This window comes from Mirounga angustirostris, unplaced genomic scaffold (genome assembly GCF_029215605.1).
Source record: "Mirounga angustirostris isolate CCGP_5_RB_7025 unplaced genomic scaffold, mMirAng1.0.hap1 SCAF_15, whole genome shotgun sequence".
Lineage (NCBI taxonomy): Eukaryota > Metazoa > Chordata > Mammalia > Carnivora > Phocidae > Mirounga > Mirounga angustirostris.
This window is the reverse complement of record NW_026991723.1, coordinates 56,820,068-56,841,389: the sequence shown is the minus strand read 5'-3', so window position 1 is coordinate 56,841,389 and position 21,322 is coordinate 56,820,068. Positions and strand designations below refer to the sequence as shown.

Genomic DNA, 21,322 nt, shown 5'->3' with positions numbered 1-21,322 from the left:
AGCTCTAAGCCCACGTTCCTAAATAATTGATTGTTGCTTACTTTCCCTCCCTCCCCCTTTACGTATTTCATAGACTTCAAATCTCAGCCTGAACCATCCCCGGTTCTTAGTCAATTGAGCCAGCGACAGCAGCACCACACTCAGGCCGTTGCTGTTCCTCCTCCTGGGTTGGAGTCCTTTCCTTCCCAGGTAAAACTGCGAGAGTCAACACCCAGAGACAGTACCTCCACTGTGAACAAACTTTTGCAGCTTCCCAGCATGACTGTAGAAAACATTGCTGTGACTACCCACCAACCACAGTCTAAACACATCAAACTACCGAAGCGGCGGATACCTCCAGCTTCTAAGGTCTGTTCTCCATCCAGAAGTCACAGGCCCAATGGTGGATGTATTTCAACATTTAGCTCAAGGGTTGGGTTAGTAAGTCTCAGAAACGGTGACATGGTATTTTTTTCCAAGCACATAGCTTACTGCTTAATGAGGAATCGGCCATTTCTGAGTGGCTGGGCTAATATGAGAGGGAATGGTTTTGTGTTGGAGACAGAGACTGTTCATTGAAATTACAGGATCTGGGTCAGAGAATCTGCTGGTCTTGTGTATTTACCTGCGTCTCGGAGATAGAGAATAAGTGGTTCTTTGACTAGATAATGCTTTCAGCGATGGCCCGCTCTCCTCCCTTCTCTCACCCACCACCACCCAGCCCGCCCCCATTTCTTCGGCCTCTGCTCTAAGAAGCAGTTGGTGGCACTGACCATTCTGCTGTTAACTGCTCATTTTTCTCTTCTCTTCTTTTTTGAAATGTCCTGTGCCTTTTTCCTTCTTGTGGATGTCTTGCACCTTGTTCCTCCGGGGTGCCAGTAATGCTTTGGGAAGCCGGTGCTCATTTGGCTCTGCTCGAGGCCTCTGGGACATGGGATCTCCGATCTCAGTTCCTGACGTGATGGCTCTGTTTTTCAGATCCCAGCTTCTGCAGTGGAAATGCCTGGGTCAGCAGATGTCACAGGATTAAATGTTCAGTTTGGCGCCTTGGAATTTGGATCAGAACCTTCTCTCTCTGAATTTGGATCAGCGGCAAGCAGTGAAAATAGTAACCAGATTCCCATCAGCTTGTATTCGAAGTCTTTAAGGTACACGACTTCTTATTTCTCTGGCTTTGACTGAATTAAGCCCTTTGTTGGCAAAGTAAAACAAAATAGAGCCTAAGAAATCACCTGGTGGAGACAGTACACCCTGTGGTGGTAAGTTTGTGCACCCATGACTAGAATCTAATTCCAGAACTTTTCTTCCATCACACTAAAAAGAAACCCTGTGCTTGTTAGCAGTCACTCGCAATTTCCCCCTCCCCTCATCCTCTGGCAGCTAATCCTCTGTCTCTGGATTTGCCTATTCCGATATTTCATAAAGCAAGAATCATGCAATATGTGGTCTTTTGTGTCTGACTTCTTTTATGTGGCATAGTGTTTTCAAAGTTCATCCATTTGTAGCTTGTATGCATTTTATTTCCGAATAGTATTTCATTGTGTAGATACATCACATTTTTTTTATCTGTTCATTGGTTGATGGACATTCGGATTGTTTCCACTTTTTGGGTATTAAGAATCATGGTGCTGTGAACATTCATTTACCAATTTTCTGTCCTTTCAGTTCTTCTGGATATAGACCTAGTAATTGCTGGTCCTATGGTAACCCTTATATTAACATTTGAGGAACCAGGAAACTTTTTTCATAGTGGCTGTAGCATTTTACATTCCTCCCAGTAATCTCTGAGGGATGCACTTCTTGTACATCTTTGCCAACACGTATTTTCCTTCAGTGGAATGTTTCATAGGTAGAGAATCCCAGATTTTAGATTTTATTAATTTTTCTACTCCCCAGAACTAAAAGCTGGTATTTGCTCTTTCTAAAAATGGTTTCAGTGGCACCTGGGTGACTCAGTCAGTTAAGTGTCTGCCTTCAGCTCAGGTCATGATCCCAGGGTCCTGGGATTGAGTGCCTCATCAGGCTCTCTGCCCAGCAGGGAGCCTGCTTCTCCCTCTCTCTGATTGATTGATAAATAAATAAGTAAGAAATAAATAAATAAAAATAATAAATAAATAAATAAAATCTTAAAAGAAAAAAAGTGGTTTCAGACTTCTGGGTTCCTTACAGAGTCTTAAGGATTCTTAAAGATGTCCCTCTGCCTGTCATTTAAATTAGGTGGGTCTGATTGGGAGTGGAGGGGTGTTTTGAATATGCATCCTTTTAATACAGTTAAAGCATGCAGTAGTACAAATGTGTAGGTACAGACATGTTTATTTAATTTATAGTATGGCAGTAAAGTGATGAAATAGTTCTTGATGAACCCATTTAAGTGACACAAAGTTATGTCTAAATCTTTTTATTCTTTCTAGTGATTCTTTGAATACCTCTCTACCAATGACCAGTGCAGTACAGAACTCCACCTATACAACTTCAGTTATTACCTCCTCCAGTCTTACCAGCTCATCACTGAGCTCCACTAGTCCAGTAACAACGTCTTCCTCCTATGACCAGAGTTCTGTGCATAACAGAATTGCATACCAAAGCTCTGTGAGTCCATCGGAGTCAGCTCCAGGAACCATCACGGTAATTGGTCTTTTCAGGTTTCTTCTTGTAGGAAATCCTGTTTGGAGGGTCAGTGTTTAGTTTGGGAAATTGAGGGTTTTAGATGAGATTTTCTTTTAGAAAGAAAGAAAAGGCTAACCTTTTAAAGATTTTCTTTTATTTATTTTGTTTATTTTTTTCTTTAAGATTTTATTTTTATATTTGATAGAAAGCACAAGTAAGCAGAGCGGCAGACAGAGGGAGAGGCAGAAGCGGCCCCCGTGCTGAGCAGGGAGCCTGATGCGGGGCTTGATCCCAGGTTGCTGGGATCATGACCCGAGCGGGCACTTAAACAACTGAGCCACATAAGTGCCCCAAGATTTTATTTTATTTTTATTTATTTATTTATTTATTTATTTATTTATTTATTTATTTATTTATTTATTTATTTATTGTTACCATATAATGTATTATTTGTTTCAGGGGTACAGGTCTGTGATTCATCAGTCTTACACAATTCACAGTGTTTACCAAAGCACATAACCTCCCCAGTGTCCGCCAAGATTTTATTTTTAAGTACTCTCTCCACTTAACATGGAGATCGAATTTACCAACCTGAGATCGAGAGTCACATGCTCCACCAACTGAGCCAGCCAGGCACGCCCCTAGAAATTGGCTAACCTTTTGGGGCACCTGGGTGGCTCAGTCATTAAGCATCTGCCTTCCGCTCAGGTCATGATCCCAGGGTCGTGGGATCGAGCCCCACATCAGGCTCCCTGCACAGCGGGAAGCCTGCTTCCTCTCCCACTCCCCCTGCTTGTGTTCCCTCTCTCACTGTGTCTCTCTCTGTCAAATCAATAAAATCTTTTAAAAAAAAGAAATTGGCTAACCTTTCTTATAGTTTGTTGAGTTTACTAATAGTGGGCTGTGGTGTGAAATCTGCATTTTAAGCACCCATACACAGGAGTGTATGAGTGGACCAAGAAGCTTAGTATAAGGATAGCATAAGGATACATCCCAAATTGTCCATAGTGCTTTGCATGGGGTTGTGGGGTGGGCGTGGGGGGGAGACACAATGGACCTATAGTCTTTTTTTTTTTTTAATTATTATTATTATTATTTTTTTTAAGATTTTATTTATTTATTTGACAGAGACCGCAAGAGCAGGAACACAAGCAGGGGGAGTGGGAGAGGGAGAAGCAGGCTTCCTGCTGAGCCGGGAGCCCGATGTGGGACTCGATCCCAGGACCCTGGGATCATGACCTGAGCCGAAGGCAGTCGCTTAACCAACTGAGCCAGCCAGGCGCCCCGGACCTATAGTCTTATTTGTAATATTTTAGTTCCCTGAAAGGCAGAGATGTTCAAGCATTACTAGTGAGAGCTACTTTTAAAAAAAATTTATTTCAATCTTTTATTTAAAATTCTTGTCACCGTATATGGTAAAATTCTGTAGTAGTTCATTTAAATTAAATAAACAATTACAGTTTTAGTTCCTCAGACGTACTAACCACATTTTAAATACTCAGTATCGGGGCATCTGGGTGGCTCAGTCAGGGTCCTGGGATTGAGCCCTGCATTGGGCTCCCTGCTCTGCGGGGAGCCTGCTTCTCCCTCTGCCTGCCGCTCCCCTTGCTTGTGCTCTCTCTCTCTCTGTCAAATAAATAAAATCTTAAAAAGGAAATAAATGCTCAATATCTATAGTGGCTACAGTATAGGGACACACACATGTCCATATAGATTATTCCCTTTATTGCAGAATGTTTCCTTGTATAGTACTGGGCTATAGTTTCTAAAACATAAATCACACAGTGTGCTGTCCGAGCTTAAGTGTATGTCATCTGCTCAGCTTCTCAACTCCAGCCCTAATTTCACCTGGTATGCTGCTTGCTCATGTCATTACTCACCTCATTCCTTGCTTGGCTAGTTGAACTGAGACCCTGAAATTTCTGATCTCTCCTGACCATTTGGTATTTCTTTACTTTTGCTCCCACCATTCTTCTGCCTGGAATTATCCCCACCCCGAATAATGTAGTTCCCATGTTGTATCAGTTTGTCCATTGTGTTTTTCAAGGGCGCCTGGGTGGCTCAGTCGGTTAAGCCTTCGGCTCAGGTCATGATCCCGAGGTCCTGGGATCGAGTCCCGCATCGGGCTCCTTGCTCTGCAGGGAGCCTGCTTCTCCCTCTCCTTCCCACTTGTGCTGTCCCTCACTATCTCTGTCTCTCTCAAATAAATAAAATCTTAAAAAAAATTTTTTTAAATAAAGGGATTTTCAAGGTGGGATAAAATATACCTAAGGTCTGATGCCTGCTCTTTTTCTGTTACCCCTTTTTATTCTTTCTGTTTGGTGTGGTTTTGAAAACACTTCTTTGGATGTTGCCATTTGTGCTGTTTTGGATGTACATGCTCAGTGTTATGTCTATGTATTTAGTGCGTAGTGAACCCTAGTTTGGAGGGAGGCAGAGAGTAGAGTTTTGATTGTTCTCTACCTGTCTGTATATATTGGTAAGGTATATTGTGTTTCCTTTTACCTGACCTCAGTCTTTTTTTTTTTTTTTTTTTTAACTGTGAGCATAATAGTTTTTTTTTTAAGATTTATTTATTTATTTGACAGAGACACAGCGAGAGAGGGAACACAAGCAGGGGGAGTGGGAGAGAGAGAAGCAGGCTTCCCACGGAGCAGGGAGCCCTCGATCCCAGGACCCTGGGATCATGACCTGAGCCAAAGGCAGACGCTTAACGACTGAGCCACCCAGGTGTCCCCAGTCTTTTATTTTAACTCATTTTTGGTTTTCTCCCTCTCAAAGTTCTAATCTTTTATAGTCTACATTTCTTGTATATAACTTTATATTGTTTTAAAGAAAAAAATATGTTGTAAATAACATTTCTTGAACAGAAATTGTACTGGAGGGGCGCCTGGGTGGCTCAGTCATTAAGCATCTGCCTTTGGCTCAGATCATGATCCAAGGGTCCTGGGATCGAGCCCCGCATCGGGCTCCCGGCTCAGCGGGAAGCCTGCTTCAACCTCTCTCACTCCCCCTGCTTGTGTTCCCTCTCTTGTGCTCTCTTTCTCAAATTAATAAAAAAAATCTTAAAAAAATAATTGTACTGGATTTGGGTTAATACAGAGGCAACATCTCTAAGGTTTGTCTTTTTCCTTAGTAGTTTTTTTTGGGTTTTTTTAAGATTTTTTATTATTTGAGAGAGAGAGACACAGAGATAGCAAGAGAGAGCATGAGTGGGGAGGAGAGGGAGAAGCAGGCTCCTCGCTGAGCAGGGAGCCTGATGCAGGGCTTGATCCCAGGACCCTGGGGTCATGACCTGAGCCAAAGGCAGATGCTTAACTGCCACCCAGGCGACCCATTCTTCAGTAGTTTTGACATTGGGTCCTGGGATCGAGCCCTGCATTGGGCTCCCTGCTCCGTGCGGGAAGCCTGCTTCTCCCTCTCCCACTCCCCCTGCTTGTGTTCCCTCTATTGCTGTGTCTGTCAAAATCTTAAAAAAATAAAACAACCAAAAACCAAACAGAATAAAACAGGCCATCGTTTCTTGACTGATCTATACTGCATATGTTTCTGGCTAAATTCCAACAGAAATTCAGCTAAGTTGTCATTTGATTTTGTGGGTTTACTTACTTTCTTTTCCTTTCCTCATAGAATGGACATAGTGGTGGTCGAAGTCAGCAGACAATAGACAGTAAGTACTTAAACTAACCATTCTTGTTTTGGCTGGTGGAAATCAAACAGAAAAAGAGTATAGCTAATATGATAGGGAAAAAAACGGGCCAGTGACTAATTATGCGAAAATAGTCCTTTTGCATTTTTTCTGGTAGTTACTTGTGATCCATCACATTGGCATCCTTTCTTTGGCAGGGTTTACAAGTTCAGCTACAGATTCCCGTATGAGTAGGTTGTAGCTGTTGGTATTATGAGAAATACCATAACTACAGTAAGAAGGAGGTAATATACGCCTCATATCACTCTGTTCTAGTCGACTGCACCCCAGGTGTAGATTGTGGTATGGATTTAAAAGATGCTTTGCTTTGAGGTAGAGGTTCCAGTATTGTCATAGAGCTCTTCAATACTGGGAAGGACTTTTTTTTTCCTTAAGATTTTATTTATTTATTTGCCAGAGAGAGAGAGAGAGAGAGAGCAGAGGGAGCAGCACGCAGAGGGAGAGGGAGAAGCAGGCTCCCCGCTAAGCAGGGAGCCTGATGTGGAACTCGATTCCAGGACCCTGGGATCATGACCTGAGCTGAAGGCAGCTGCTTAACCGAATGAGCCACCCAGGCATCCCCTGGGAAGGACTTTTAAAGCAAAAATTTGGTGTGCTAGTTCAGGAAGGACATGCTCATTGCCTTCAGGATCTAGTGGACTGTTGCAAAGAAGAGAGGTCAAATGCTCTTCACTTATAAACATGTGGGGGAAAAAAATGAGGTTCTCCCTGCCCCCGATTCTAGTAAGCTCAGTGATCTCTAGAGTTGGTGCAGGTGAATCTCTGTTAGTTGTTTCTTTCCTTTGTTCTTGGCTTGGTTATCTGTGATTGTTAATGATGATTTTCATTCTTTATTCAGTAAGGCAAATGGGTATCACTATTGGGTAGAGAAGCCAGAAGGACTTTTTTTTTTTTTTTTTAAGATTTATTTATTTATTTATTTATTTGATAGAGAGAGCTTAAGCAGGGAGCCTGATGTGGGGCTCGATCCTGGGACCCTGGGATCATGACCTTAGCCAAAGGCAGACGCTTAACCGACTAAGCCACCCAGGCGCCTCGGACTTCCTTTTATTTAGGATTTTTGGTAGTGTGGACATGGAATTTCATCAGTCCAAGAGGGGGCCTCAGTTGGAATTAAAGTGACATTTGTGATTTACTCAGAATTGGTTTTGGTATTGCTGGGCTGCCGGAGCTGTTTGGAGATAACTTTGGTAGCTATGAGAACTTCTGATGTCAGAGGCCATTCTCATTCCATAAGCCTTGGTGGCAAGTTTCTTTAGTACAGGCATGAGATTGAGAACACATAGAGGTGTCCTCGATTATTTGGAGATTTTTTGTTGTTGTTTTTAATTATCTCTACACCCAACCTGAAGCTTGAACCCACAAACCCGAGATCAGGAGTCACACGCTCTACCAACTGGGCCAGCCAGGCGCCCCGATTATTTGGAGATTGTAATTAATTTTTTTAGAGGTCGAAGAGGGGCAGAGGTAGGGGGCGGAGGGAGAGAGAATCTAAAGCAGGCTCCACACCCAGCTTGGAGCCCAGTGCAGGGCTTGATCTCACAACCCTGACATTATGACCTGAGCTGAAATTACGAGTTAGGTGCTAAACCAACTGAGCCACCCAGGCACCACCCGTATTTGGAGATTTAAAATGAGATAGTGAGAAGTGAAATGTCTGGAAAACATAGTGTGCATTTTAGATAGGTTTATCCTCCATCTGTATCTTACTTCCCACGCTTCTCCCTCTCTCCCCCGTTCTTTGAGAGGCCTCTTGTGAACTTGTTATCAGTGTGACCCAAGACCTAGGGAGGTAAGTTATGGGTCTGAGTTTTGGGTCAGGGGCATCTGTGGTGTTTTCATCTGGTGTCTGTAACAACAGGTATCATGTTTGGAGTAGATTGTCAGTAAAAAACAAGCCTCTAGACTATAAGGACTCCTATAAGAATGGGCCAAGTTGTGTGTTGACCCTCTTGCTATCTGTGTTTGTTTTCAAATCATCCTTCTTTTTAGAGACTAGTATGTTTTCCATTCGGTTCCCAGGGAGTCCTGTGGGTGGGTAAACGTTACTCGTCCTTCCTAACTGGAAAAGACAATGATGCTTTATATCCAAGCACATATCCGAGTTACATGTGTGGATAGAACTAAAACTGAGTCTTTTCTGCAGCTAGGATTGATCATATTTATGTTCTTCTGGAAGCCTAATAAACTCCTTCATGTGCTCTGAGGGTTTTGTTTGTTTAAGGAAATGCTCACTCTGCCTGTGAAAGTGGGTGTGGACAGTGGCTTTTAGATATCTGTAACACCCCACACTCTGTGTACCCTGGGCTCTCAAACCCTGTTTGCCCTGAATTGGCTGTGAGCTTTCCCAGGTCAGCCTGATTTAATACTGACTTGATAGAAGCAAATACCTAACTCTTTGACAGTCTTGCCTACCAGATTTGTACTATCCCTTGTGCCTTTTGAGACAAATTTGCCTCACATTGTAATCCTGTGTATCAGTCTCAGAGCCTCTTGCCCTTTCTAGTGCAGCTCAGGGTTGGGTTCCTTTAATTAGGGGAAGTATGTCCACGTTTTAGGACAGTTTAGGGTTGGTTAAAAAGCTATCATTTCCTATTCTTGGCCAAGTCCTATTTGTCTTACCTTCACATGTCAGTTTTATTAGTCGTATTGGACAGAAAATGCTCGTGCATTTTCCCCGGGGAATGTAACTTTATATGTTTCTCAAACTGATCCTGATGTGTTACAAGACATTGAACATATTTTAGATACTTATGATTGGTTCTGGAGCTAAACCTATCTGTTTCTTACAGCTACTTCATCCGTTCCAGCTCCAAAGACAACAGATCCTCCCTCTGCCCTCCCATCTGTGGGCTCCCTGCCCAGCACCACTTCCTGCACTACGCTTCTGCCCTCTGCATCTCAGCACACTGCCACTTTGCCCTCCATGTCCCAGCCTGGTGACCTGTCCAGCAGCCCCCTCTCTCAGCTTAGCAGGTATGGAGAAAATAAGGAGCCAAAATGAGAGGCACACTGGGGTGAAGTCCCAAACCGTTACAGAAAGCAGTGGCAATGAACAAAACCCTCTTGCTGCCCGCAGCACGATGGCCTGGTCTTCAGCAGTAATGTGTCAGTGTGTAGGGTTTGGCTGGGCGTGGTCTCAGAAGCACCAGATGTGTAAACCTTACCTACTTGTAATGCCCCTGCTGTCCCAGAGCACTGGGGCCCCTGGGAGTGGGCGGCTGGGGAGTCGCTGCTGCCCCTCTTCTTGGACCCCTGAGGAGTGTGCCCTGAGCCTGGTCTCTCCTCTCAGCTCTGGGCTTGGGTCCCTGCGATGTGAAGTGAGAATGATGTTTGGTTTTTGAGCAGGTCTTTCACTTCCTCTTGTTCTGGCTTCAGAGGTTGAATTATTAGAACAGGGTGTAGGATAATGGATTTTGTTTGGTCCTCATCCTGTGTCTTTGGAGTACCTCTTCCCCCCTTAGCTAGGAATAAAAGCCTTTGGTTTGAATTCTTGATTTGATGGGAAGTCAGGCCCTGGCTCTGGCTCTGGCATGGGGGCGGTGGGGGTTTGAACGTAGGAACTTTCTCCCCTCGCACACAGATCGAATGGGGTCTCTGTGGCTGACAGTGTTCTTAGTGCAATCCTGTTCTTACTTTTTACAGTCTAAAGAGCAAATGATTTTAGTTGGCTGAAGCTGGCTCTGGAGGTTTCCCAGGCCATGATATCCCAGATCCTCATGGTGAATGACCCTTTAGATCATTTCTAACCATCCCAGCACCTGGTCTGGGCCCCCATGTGATGATGAATGATGGGTGTGAAGCCAGGGCTCATCTTGGAGGGATGGGGCAAACCTGGACACGTGGGCCTCTCCTGTGGGGTGAGTCGGTGGGGCGGACATGTGATGCTCTGTTTTGTCTTCTAGTTCACTCTCCAGCCATCAGAGCAGCCTCTCCTCTGCACACGCAGCGCTCTCCTCCAGCACATCACACACAGTAAGTGTCTTCTCGGTCCCATCATCCCCCACCCTGCTCAGCGAGCTCGGCGGAGCTTAGTCCTGTGCAGGTGGAGCTTTGGTTTGTGGGTTTTGAATGTCTAAGATAATCTCAAATTGCTTAGGTGTATTACCTCAGTCTAGGCATGTGGTTTGATCTGTTGATTTTCCTAGGCACCATGGAGGACATCTTGCTTCCTAAACTGGTTAGGGGCTGGATTTGTTCCTAAGCACTCACTGAGCTCCTTGTTTATTAGAGGAGCCTTTTGAACCCACTCTGGGGTTGGTCATGTTGAGGTGTTTGAAGTAGGCTCATTGCTAATTTCAGCTTGTGCTCCACCGAAAGTCAAGTTGAATCAAGAGCATTGTTCTAGATTACCTTCTGTTATTTTGGGAAGGCCATTGTAGAGAGAATGTTGGGAGGGAAAAGTGAGAGCTTGTGTGAGGACTAGCTGTCTTTTGCCACATGCACATGTCTCTCTCTCTGAGACTCCCAGCCCTGGCTCTTAGCCCTGTCAGTGTAACTGCATTCCAGTTTGTTGGTGGTCATGGGGACGTTCCTCATTGTGGCATCAGGTTTTCTGTCCACTCCTTCTTCGTGCCATCTCAGGCCATCCTCCCCAGCTCAGAGGCAGACTTTGCGAAGGTTGATAATGAAGAGGGAAGCCTGGAGTGTGGAGAGTCAAGCATGGAAGTACAAGTGGGTTGCCAGTTGGCAAGCATCCTGGTGTGCTAAAGAGTAACCCTGGGTGATGGTTATCAAAGTGTGGCTTCTCAGGGTGCGGAGCTGGGGGCACAGTTTCAGTGGTGGGTCTGTATAGCTTGTGGGTGGAGGAATGAAAGGTGGTGAGATGGCGAAGAGGCAGGGTGGTAGTGGGGTTCTTCACTCAGGCTGGGGGACCCTGAGCATAAGGGTGGGCGGGCAGGTAATGAAAATAGAGAACAGAAGATTGATCCTCAGTGGGGTAGTAGTGGGGTGCTTTACTCAGGCTGGGGGACCCTGATCATAAGGGTAGGCAGACAGGTACTGAGAACAGATAACAGGAGATGGATCCCCAAGCAGGGAAGGAAGTTTGGGGTACAGATCAATAGGAGAAATTAGAAATTTGGGAAATTAGTGTCCTCTGAAGAAGAGGTTGTTTGCTACAGAATGGAGTGATGGCGAAGGGTCAGCTCTCTCCTTCCATCAAGATGGGGCTAACTTGAGCTAGCCTAGTGAAATCTTGCACAAAATTCTTTGTCATAAAATACATAGATCACCATCTTTAGAGCAGAGCACAGTGTGGATACCTCTGTCCTCGGAGTGAGCGCCTGGCCCCCTGCCTGTGCCCACTGTTTGGCCGGTGGGAGCTGTGGGTGGTCGCCATCCCGAGCCCTGGACAGCTGGTGGCCTCCTGGTCCCCAGGCCCTGGTCCATTGGAGCTGGTGTTCTTGCTCGTGTGGGTTTGCCGTTCTGCATCCAAACCACCACAGCTAGAGTGGCCTCATCCAGGGAGTCCCGGACTTCGTCGTGTGCCGGAATTGCTGCATTGCTGGTATAGTTAAAAGGTTAAGTAATGAAAAGTATGAGGAGATACATACTGAAGTGTTTTTCTGTATCATGTCGCTTGGCACTACCCCTCTTCCTACTATTTTCTTGATCTGCTGGAGTTTTTTTGAACCCATAAAGTAGGAAATGCATACACTGTCACTTTCCCTCTGCTTCTTGCCCCTTTTCTTTGATTTTTTTCCCCCCTGTAACATGTATGGGAGTGTTCCCTAGATAGTGTCCTTCAGCATCCGCCCCCCCCCCCCCAATGTAACAGTGTTTCTCTGAGATATTTCTGTGTTGAAACATAGATTCTGTCTTCTTTTCCCATAGCTCTACTACATCACATTATTAAATCACTCACTGCTGGAGCTGCAGGGCCATTTTCTGTCTGAATACTATAAACAGTGTTACATTCGAGAACTTTGTACCTTGCTGTGGCTGCAGAGGCAGTCCTGGAGTTTGAATCCCCAGGCATTTGATGTTTTATACAAATTGCCGAATTGCAGTCACTGCACAGTGATTCTAACCTGTTTACCTCCCAGTGGCAGTGAAGGAGATGTACTGTTTCCCCGCTGCCTCCTCAAATCCTCAAATCGTATCATCAAATATTTGTATGTTTCCCATGTGTTAATTGAAAAATGACCTGTCAGTACAGTGTTTAATTGAATGAGATTGAACATCTTTTTTAATATATTAGAATGCCATTAGGGGCGCCTGGGTGGCTCCGTCATTAAGCGTCTGCCTTCGGCTCAGGTCATGATCCCAGGGTCCGCATTGGGCTCCCTGCTCCGCGGGAGGCCTGCTTCTCCCTCTCCCACTCCCCCTGCTTCTCCCTCTCCCACTCCCCCTGCTTCTCCCTCTCCCACTCCCCCTGCTTGGGTTCCCTCTCTCGCTGTGTCTTTCTCTGTCAAATAAATAAATAAAATCTAAAAAAAAAAAAAAAGAATGCCATTAAATTTCCTTTTCAGCAAGTTCTTCATATTGTTCATTTTTCTGTCAGGCCCTTGGTGTCTCCTTCTAGGCAGTCCATATTCAGGAGGATAGAAAGCCCTCTGTGATGGGAGGTGCAGAGACTTTCCTCCGGTTTGTCACTTTATTTTTGACTTTTGTATAGTCAGATACAACAGTCTTTTCATACTCTGTTGTAATTAGGTCTTTCCCCCTTGAAGTTTATGGAGGAAATCTCCGCGCTTTCTCCTGCCTTTTGTGTCGTGGAAGGGTTGGTGCAGCTGTGCTTTCCGGGCCCTTTCTGAGGAGCCGGCTCCAGCGCCCTGTTGGAGCCCCTGTGTGAGCTGTTTACATGGAGTGGAGGGCAGTTAGGCCAGCCCCCCGTGGCGTTCACAGATTGGACAGGCGAGGGATAGGGACAGGAGCGTGGTCAGGTTCATCTGGTGGTAGGAAAGGCTTGCTGGATGACTTTGAGTTCCTTTGAGCAAATCAGGCACTGATTTTCTTTTTTTTTTTTTAAAGATTTTATTTATTTATTTGACAGAGAGAGAGCGAGCGAGAGCAGTAACACAAGCAGGGGGAGTGGGAGAGGGAGAAGCAGGCTCCTGGCTGAGCAGGGAGCCCGATGTGGGACTCGATCCCAGGACCCTGGGACCATGACCTGAGCCGAAGGCAGACGCTTAACGACTGAGCCGCCCAGGCACTGATTTTCTAGTAAGCTGCTCTTCTGTGGCTTCCCCCTCTCCCCAGACTAGGGAATAGTAATTTTTTGTCCTGTGGTTAAAAGAGTTGAGAAGTTCTCTGACTTGTGACACGTAGGCACAGCGGTCAGAGCTGTTCCTGTTTCTGTAGCGGGTGGTCAGCCTGGCTGTGTGCAGAGGAACGTGGAGCTGGTGCTGGGACAGGCTGGCCTCGCCTCCCCCACCCCTGGGGCTCTCCTCACCCAGCTTCCATCAGGAAGTCCTGGGGTGCCCCAGGAGACCACGAGCTTGGCTGTCATCACCTTGTTGAACTGATTCTGGATGTCAGGACCTTAAGGTCAGTGCTCAGCAGGGTAGGGCAGCCTGTGAGGCTGGGACCTAACACAGAGCTGTCTGTGTAGTGGAAGACCCGTTGCAGGGTTGTCCCCCTTCTCCTGGAGCTTCCTATTCCTGAGGCTTCTCCTCCAGGAGTTTCCAGAGTACTTTGTTCTGTACATGCTCTGCTTTGAAGGCTGGTCTCAGTCTTACCGAGCCTTTCTTCCTTTGTTGGGCCTTGTTTTTCGCAACCAGGTGCATCTCTTCTACCCACCCCTCAGCCCTCGAAGCCCTTTCTGGTACCTTGTTCCTACCGGGAGTTGAGCGGCTGGCCAGGGTTCCTGGAACTCTTTAGAGCTTTTGTTGGGTTTCACCCTCCCATCCTAGGTGGATCCTGTTGAATAGGCAGAGATGCAGGCCATGCCCTTCTAGATAGGTCCTGGTGGCCTGCACAGTGGCCCCAGGATCTGGAGGAAGGGCCTCTCTTGGCCCCCTGTGACTTCCATATCAGACTAGTTGGGAAGCCTAGTAGAAGGCAGCTGTCCCCAGAAGGCTCTGACTTGGGCTGGGCTGCCTGTGGTGCCGTGATCGACTGCTCCTGAGCCTGCTTGCTTTTCTGTGAGGTGGGTTCTCACCTCACATGCCGATGGTCTGGGTTCATATCTGACCTAAGGTTTACCTGGGTGTCTGTATCTTATATAAGATAGCAGAGCTTGAGCAACGATTTTTAAGAGGGTGTTGGTCAATAAAGCTCAGCTTTAACTGTGTGATACTCAGCTTAGGAGCTGTGTCCTAACGGCCTCATCTAGCTGCCGTGTGGGGGCCCACAGTGAGCACTGAGCACAGAGCCCCTCAGACTGGTCTTCAGAGTGCAGACCCAGATGCCAGACCAGGTTCTTTTGCACTCTTATGTTTTGCCACCACATCCATGTGTCCTCGCTTTTTTGTTTTGCCAGCACGCCAGTGTGGAGAGCACCCCTTCCCTCCAGTCCTCAGCCACCTTTTCAACGGCAGCAACCTCTGCCTCGGGTGCCACGTCCTCAGGGCTCAGCCTGCCGAGCAGCATGAACACAGTGAACAGCCTCTGCCTGGGGGGGACCACTGTGAGTGCCCCCAGCAGCAGTACCAGGGCCACGCCCTTGGTGACCTCAGGTGTGTGCTCCCCAGACATTTCCTACCTGTCCCCTGCCCCTAGAAGGTGATGCTTGGCTTCCCAGGGAGGATGCCTACAGGCGGCTGCAGGGCATGCTGGGTAGCATGTTGGTCTCCCTCTAGCCCTGCCATTGCTCCCTGGTCCATTTTGTTCCACTGACTTCTTAGAGAGTCCCAGTCCTTCCAGCGATGATGTGGGGATGGGTGAAACCAGTCTTCTGGGTGGGCTTCCCCTGGGCAGGATTCCTGGTAGCCTTTGTGCTTGTAGGTCCCCTGTCTTTTCTGTCCTCACTCCTCCCTGGAGCTGAGATGGCCTGGTGATGTGGATGGACCAGGGAACAGCTCTCTTGGGCCTCTTCTGGCCACTTAGTGTCACTGATTGTCCATCAGGCAGACTTGGGCAGTCTGTGTGGACCAAGCAAACTGTGGTTTGGTAGAAACTCCTGAAAGCTACCTTTGACACGGCCTGTCCCCCTCTGCTGGCACCACCCAGCCTTCGTTCTGTTCTGAGGAGGCAGATTGTTCCTTATGTTCAGGTTTGCTCAGTGCTGCGTGACAGGAGTGGGTGAGGGGTGGTGTTTCTGTCTGTGCATGGAACCCTCTGATGTGGAAAGAGCCTGAATGTGGTGTCACGTGCTTTGTCTCCCCTACTTCCTGGAACAGCCTTCTGTGTCTCTCAGCTGCTGCCCTCCCCTCTTGGTGGTGGCCCCATATGGGGCAGCACTGTGACCGGGAGCGCAGCTCCCCCTTCCCCACAGCCACTGAGGCATCTCACTCTTTGTGGTGGCATCTTCACTCATTTGATTTTTGCTCTTACAGGCAAAGCACCCCCTAACCTGCCCCAGGGAGTACCGCCCCTGCTGCACAATCAGTACCTCGTGGGCCCTGGAGGACTGCTTCCTGCCTATCCGGTGAGGGCATGGTGTGGCTCCAGGCGGCCCGGCCCCTGCGGCCTTAGAGGCTGGCACCTGGCAGGACCTGGTGAGGCGGGCCTCGGGCGGCTCCTTCCCTAGTACTTGTCCCTCATCTGAACTTCATCAAGGTGTCTTCCCACAGCAGATGGTCTGAGTCCCCATGTGCCATCTCCCCAACCCTGTTTAGGCCCCTACGTGGGCCTGGGCTTCCCAGGGGATGGTACATGGTCCCTAACACCCTTTTTGGTCCTCACGCAGATCTACGGCTATGACGAGCTCCAGATGCTGCAGTCACGGCTGCCAATGGTGAGTGGGATGTGCTGGGGGACGGAGGGGAGTCCGGCTCTCTCACAGGTTCTTCCTCTCTAGGCCCTCATTGCCACCCTACTGAGAAAGCTTCTGGCGTTCGGGGGATGTGCCTCATGTCACTGTAGCTGGGCAGGAGTGTCCTGTGCTTACAGCTTGGGAACTTGGAGACCATTGGGACCTGGGGTCCCAGGAGACAGTGCCCCCTACTACCTGTGGGTCCTTTTCTTCCTTCAGGCCCCCCCTCCCCATTTTGAAAAAGGAAAACCGTATGACCTAGACGTGGGGTTGCCTGACTACCTCTAGAGTTTTTTTCATGTCGTCTTCTGTGAAGTGCCGTTTGGTGTCTTTGGTCTCTGAAGTGGCCATCAGTGATGCTTGTGATGGCAGCGTGGCTCGTCTGTCCCCAGCTGGGTGACCCGCTGGAGCTGGCACTCTTGAAGGATCCTTGTGGAGCCCACCTGCCATCACGGCTTGCAAGCGCGCCGGCCCCAGGGAGTCCCTCGTTGTGCGGCCTCACCCTGAGGCCGGGGCTGCTGCAGCTTTCATCCGACCCTGGCTCGCAGGCTGGGGCACCTCGGTGCACGGGGGGGCAGGGGGGCGGGGGGCTGCTGAAGGAGGTGTGCCCCCTGCCTGACAGGCCTGCTGCCCCGCCCTCCTTGCTCTGGCCTTTCGCAGACTCCGGGGGCATCTGTCGCGGTGCTGGAAAGTAGAGAGCTGTCGGAACGCCCCTGCTCCATGTGAGGTGTTCCCCCAGTGTGGCGTCCTTCCTTAACTCTTTCCCATCGGCTGCCCCCTGCTGTGCTTGCGCACAGAGAGCTCAGGGGGCTGCAGGTATCCCCTCCTCCTCCCGGGCCTGCTGGCTGAAGCTCTTGTCTCTCAGGAGAATGCTTCTCCAGCTGCTGAAGTATTTCCAGAGGCAGAGGTGGGTGGCTAGGCGGCTCTTCCCCCTGGGTGCACACCGGCCGCCCCTCACACAGCTGCGCCCGTGTCCCCGAAGGACCCAGAGTGGATGTTGAAGACATGATGGCAGATTGCTGGGGTGGTCAACAGAACTTAGGGTCTCTGGGGAATGCCTGAGCCTTAGGACTTTGCAGAAGAGGAACTGGAAGTGGCCCTGGCCCCCTGACTCTCAGGAGGAAACCTTGTACCCACCTGACCTGAGAGCCCCAGGCATCAGATGGGAGTGTCAGAGGGGGTTCCTGGTGGGGGCCCCCAACAGGGACTCGGTGGGATCCCAGCCCTGGGAGTCACCCTGCCTTGTAGTCTTTGTATCCTTTTGTGCCTTAGAAGAAATCACCTCTGAGCCCACCTTTTGAGATACATTGTGTTCGATTTTCAACCCTTTATTCACTTACTAGAGTCTGGTACTTTTGTGCCTAGTCCCCGCCTCCGCTTTTTCCTTTTTTCTGTGAAAGAGCTCCCCCTCCTGGGCTTGCTCTTGGTCTGTCCCCGGTTGTATTCTTGCTACCGCTGCGACTTCCTAGTCCTGCCTCCTCCTGGGGTTCGGGGCTGAGGAAGCTAATGGGTTTCCTGGAGGTTAAGTTGGCGATAAGGCTGAAGGAGGGTGGAGGTGCCATCCCTAGCCCAGATGGCTCCTGTCCGGTTGTGACCAGGCACTGTGGCCCACAAAGAAAGCAGGAAGGCTCCCTGTGGGGCCCAGAGGCCAGGGGGCCATAGGTCGAGTGCTGGCAAAGCCCTGGGTGGTGAGTGAGGGCCGGGTCGGGCCTCCCCTGCCCCACAGAGCTCCGCTGTTTGGCGCTCTCGGTGTCCACACTCGCCCTGGCTCCTCCGTGGTCAGTGCTGCCACGACAGCGTGGGTGGTGAGGGGCCAGTTGGGGACCCTACCTGGGGTCCTCTTGGACCTGTGCCCGCCTGGCATTGCTGCGCTGACGTCTGTTAAACCCTCACGCACCCCCTCTCCTGCTGGTTCCTTTTCAGGGTGCTGTAATCCAGTCAGCTCTCCTAGCCACCCTTTAGACTCTGTCACCTAGGACAAGCCATAGAGTCGGTGCGGCCTGTGGCGTTACCAGCGCCCGTCGGCGCCGTAAATTACCGTGCGCTTGGGCCGTCCGGGGCTCTGCCTGGCCAAGGCTGACGGGCCTGTCGGCGCGTCTGCACACTGCGGCTGCCGCCCTGCACAGCCGCGATGCGCACCACTTGGAGTTCGGGGGCCGCCCTCTGGAGGTGTGCCTGTGTCCCTGCGGTCCGGCCTGTCCGCGGAGCGGGGCATCACCTGGAGTGCCTGGGCTGCCTGCGGGGCCTGCCCTCCTGCGGCTGGGCCGAGGCCTTTCTGCTGATGGAGCCTCCGTGGTCTCTCCTAGGATTACTATGGGATTCCCTTCGCCACGCCCACAGCCCTGGCCGGCCGAGATGGGAGCCTAGCTAATAACCCGTATTCAGGTGAGTCTGTTCCAGGGGAGAGGAGTGGGGGGCGGGGGGGCCTGGGACTGGTCTGCAGCTCATCCCAGGCATCTGGAAACAGAAGCCGAAGGGCTGAGCGAGGCCTGCTCGCTTCCTGTTGAGCCGGCAGCCAGACCTGTCCCTGTGGGCAGGAGCCCGTCTGGCTTTTTTCCTTGTTGGATAAGGAGGGGGTGGGGGCAGTGATTCGAGTCAAGTGTTCCTCTTCTCCTAGGTGATGTCACAAAGTTTGGCCGAGGTGACTCTGCATCCCCTGCACCCCCCACCACACTGGCTCAGCCACAGCAGAGCCAGTCCCAGGCCCACCACACAGCCCAGCAGCCCTTTCTGAATCCTGCGCTGCCCCCTGGCTACAGCTACACTGGCCTCCCCTACTACACAGGCGTGCCTAGTGCCTTCCAGTATGGGCCCACGATGTTTGTGAGTGTCGGGGGGGCGGGGGTGTCACTCCAGTTGGGGACCAGAAGCAGGGAGGGAGGGAGCTGGCCGTGAGCAGTGTGTTAGGCTGGGGCCAGAGCTCCTTTCCCGTGGGTTTTCACGGCCAGCGCGGGCCGTACTGCTGAACGCAGGTGCTTTGTGGTTGTGCTGCCTGGGGGCGAAGCCGGGGGATACCCGACCTGCTCCCCTCCGCCCTGTGCCTCCACTGACGCCTCTCCCGCTTGCGCCGCCAGGTCCCTCCGGCCTCCGCCAAGCAGCATGGTGTGAACCTCAGCACCCCCAGCACCCCCTTCCAGCAGGCCGGCGGTTACGGCCAGCATAGCTACAGCGCAGGTGAGGGGCGCGCCCAGCACGGAGAGGCGCGGGCGGGAAGGCTTGCCCGGCTCACACGTGCCTCTTGTACCCTGCCGCGCTAGGTTATGATGACCTGACCCAGGGGACAGCAGCGGGAGACTACAGCAAGGGTGGCTATGGTGGATCATCACAGGCACAAAACAAGTCTGCAGGTTCTGGGCCTGGCAAAGGTAGCGTCTGCCCCTCCTTTCCAGGATTGAGGCCCAGAGTAGTTGTCTTCTACTGACTCTTTCTCAGGCAAGGCTACCCCAGAGCGCCCCTGGAGGTGGGGGAGGCTGGAACTGGGCCCAACGGCCCTGGGAACAACTGCTTTCCCTCCTAGGCGTGTCCGTGTCTTCAAGCACCACCGGCTTACCTGACATGAGCGGCTCAGTCTACAACAAGACTCAGGTGAGGGGGGATTCGGTTGGATGGGTCTGCCGGCGGGAGATGCCGCCCAAGCTGGCCCCTTACCACGGTCTCTTTACCTTGCAGACTTTTGACAAGCAGGGATTTCACGCAGGGACTCCTCCACCGTTCAGCCTGCCCTCGGCCTTGGGTTCCACCGGGCCCCTGGCCGCCGGAGCGGCCCCCGGTTATGCGCCCCCACCGTTCTTGCACATCCTCCCCGCCCACCAGCAGCCTCACTCACAGCTGCTACACCACCACCTGCCACAGGATGCCCAGGTGAGCCCAGTGATGGAGGCAGCCACCCTGCCCTGGCCTCGGGGTCCTGCTCCAGCCCTTACAGCCTTCTCTCCTCCTCCTCCTCCTCCTCCTCCTCCTCCTCAGAGTGGCTCGGGTCAGCGCAGCCAGCCCAGCTCCCTGCAGCCCAAGTCGCAAGCCTCCAAGCCCGCCTACGGCAACTCTCCCTACTGGACAAACTGAACCTTTGAAGAGAGGGGTGGGCTCGGGCGGGGCTTACCCTGGGCAGGAGAGAACACACGGAGCCCATTTCTGGGAGCCCAGTGCCCTTTCCTAGAATTCCTGAGACGTGTAACTGTGTCAGCCGAGCCTCTGTGGGGAGCCTGCCTCCCAGACTCGCTATTGTATGTAATGTATTTATGTATGTATTTGTAAATGTGATAGAAGTCTTGGGGGCATGGGGGGTACAGCTGCTACTCTTAGCCAGGTCTGCAATCCCGACTCGGGCCCCTTCTCGCTGTAGCAAATAAGCCCTTTTCCCACTCCTGCCTTCAGGCCTTCTCTGTAGCCTCCCAGCCCATGGGCAGCTGGGAGCAGTGTGTGGAAGGGCTGCTTTTAAGGCAGTTTGGGGACTGGGGCCAGGTACCAATGAAGAATCACGACTTCTCTCGCTCCCTTGTAAGCCATTATTTGAGTTTCCTTCCCTGTGTAATTACTTTAGCCCTCTCTCGTTTTGAGAAACCGGTCCTTTTGTCATTTGTCATGTCCCTCTCCTACCAAATCTTCATCTGGGAACAGCAGAGCTATCCTTCCTGCCCAACATGAAAGTGGCACCTGTTTGTCTTCATACAAACCAGAGGCTTCTGCTGCTGGTCTTGTCCCCAAGAGACTTGCCTTCCTCTGGCTGACCGTTTTTTAAAACCGTCTGAAGTTGTGCTCAGAGATGTTCAGTCAGTGTGCTCCCTTTTAAAAAAAAAAAAAAAATCAAAGATAACGCCTTCACCTCAGTGAGAGCACGTCTCCAAGCAAAGGCTCCTCTATTCCAGTTGTCCTGAACCAGGTGGGCGACTGTTTCAGGGGTTTTCTCTTTTGCCCAATCTCCACCTAATAAAGTTCTGAGAGCATGCACGGTGTCTGTGTGGTGTGACTGAAGGGTAGCTCAGGGCACAGGCTGTCTTCGTGATTGTTCCAGGCCCCGTGGACTTCACAGGAGAGCTGTACAAGTAGAGCTCACATGGTCAGTCTTCTGACAACGGGTTGTGAGGGCTTAAATTGGCATCCCTTCTTTGCCCCGGTCAGCATCCAGGGAGTGGAAAGGTAAATGAGGCGGCTGACAGGGCATGGGCAGT

At 50.3% G+C, this 21,322-nt stretch overlaps 1 protein-coding gene and 1 non-coding gene across 20 annotated transcripts in view; both read left to right on the top strand.

Moving 5' to 3' along the window:
* UBAP2 (ubiquitin associated protein 2) overlaps positions 1 to 21,099 on the top strand; it is a 134,146-nt gene extending 113,047 nt beyond the window's left edge. For 16 of the 19 annotated variants that reach the window (XM_064578987.1, XM_064578986.1, XM_064578981.1 and 13 more), the window contains 15 exons: positions 74 to 348; positions 958 to 1,127; positions 2,391 to 2,604; positions 6,217 to 6,256; positions 9,088 to 9,271; positions 10,201 to 10,270; positions 14,721 to 14,916; positions 15,736 to 15,827; positions 16,089 to 16,136; positions 18,461 to 18,539; positions 18,772 to 18,977; positions 19,229 to 19,328; positions 19,412 to 19,519; positions 19,672 to 19,739; positions 19,824 to 21,099. In XM_064578987.1, coding sequence (XP_064435057.1) covers positions 74 to 348; positions 958 to 1,127; positions 2,391 to 2,604; positions 6,217 to 6,256; positions 9,088 to 9,271; positions 10,201 to 10,270; positions 14,721 to 14,916; positions 15,736 to 15,827; positions 16,089 to 16,136; positions 18,461 to 18,539; positions 18,772 to 18,977; positions 19,229 to 19,328; positions 19,412 to 19,519; positions 19,672 to 19,739; positions 19,824 to 20,216 — 2,243 coding nt within the window. In that variant the 3' untranslated portion in view covers positions 20,217 to 21,099. The remainder of the gene's footprint in view (positions 1 to 73; positions 349 to 957; positions 1,128 to 2,390; positions 2,605 to 6,216; positions 6,257 to 9,087; positions 9,272 to 10,200; positions 10,271 to 14,720; positions 14,917 to 15,735; positions 15,828 to 16,088; positions 16,137 to 18,460; positions 18,540 to 18,771; positions 18,978 to 19,228; positions 19,329 to 19,411; positions 19,520 to 19,671; positions 19,740 to 19,823) is intronic. The other 3 variants (XM_064578988.1, XM_064578996.1, XM_064578989.1) reach the window with 2 other exon arrangements.
* LOC123850352 (small nucleolar RNA SNORD121A) lies at positions 8,358 to 8,439 on the top strand. The gene has a single exon (XR_006792315.1). It is a non-coding gene; the product is annotated as a small nucleolar RNA SNORD121A (small nucleolar RNA).
* Positions 21,100 to 21,322: the final 223 nt, after the last annotated feature.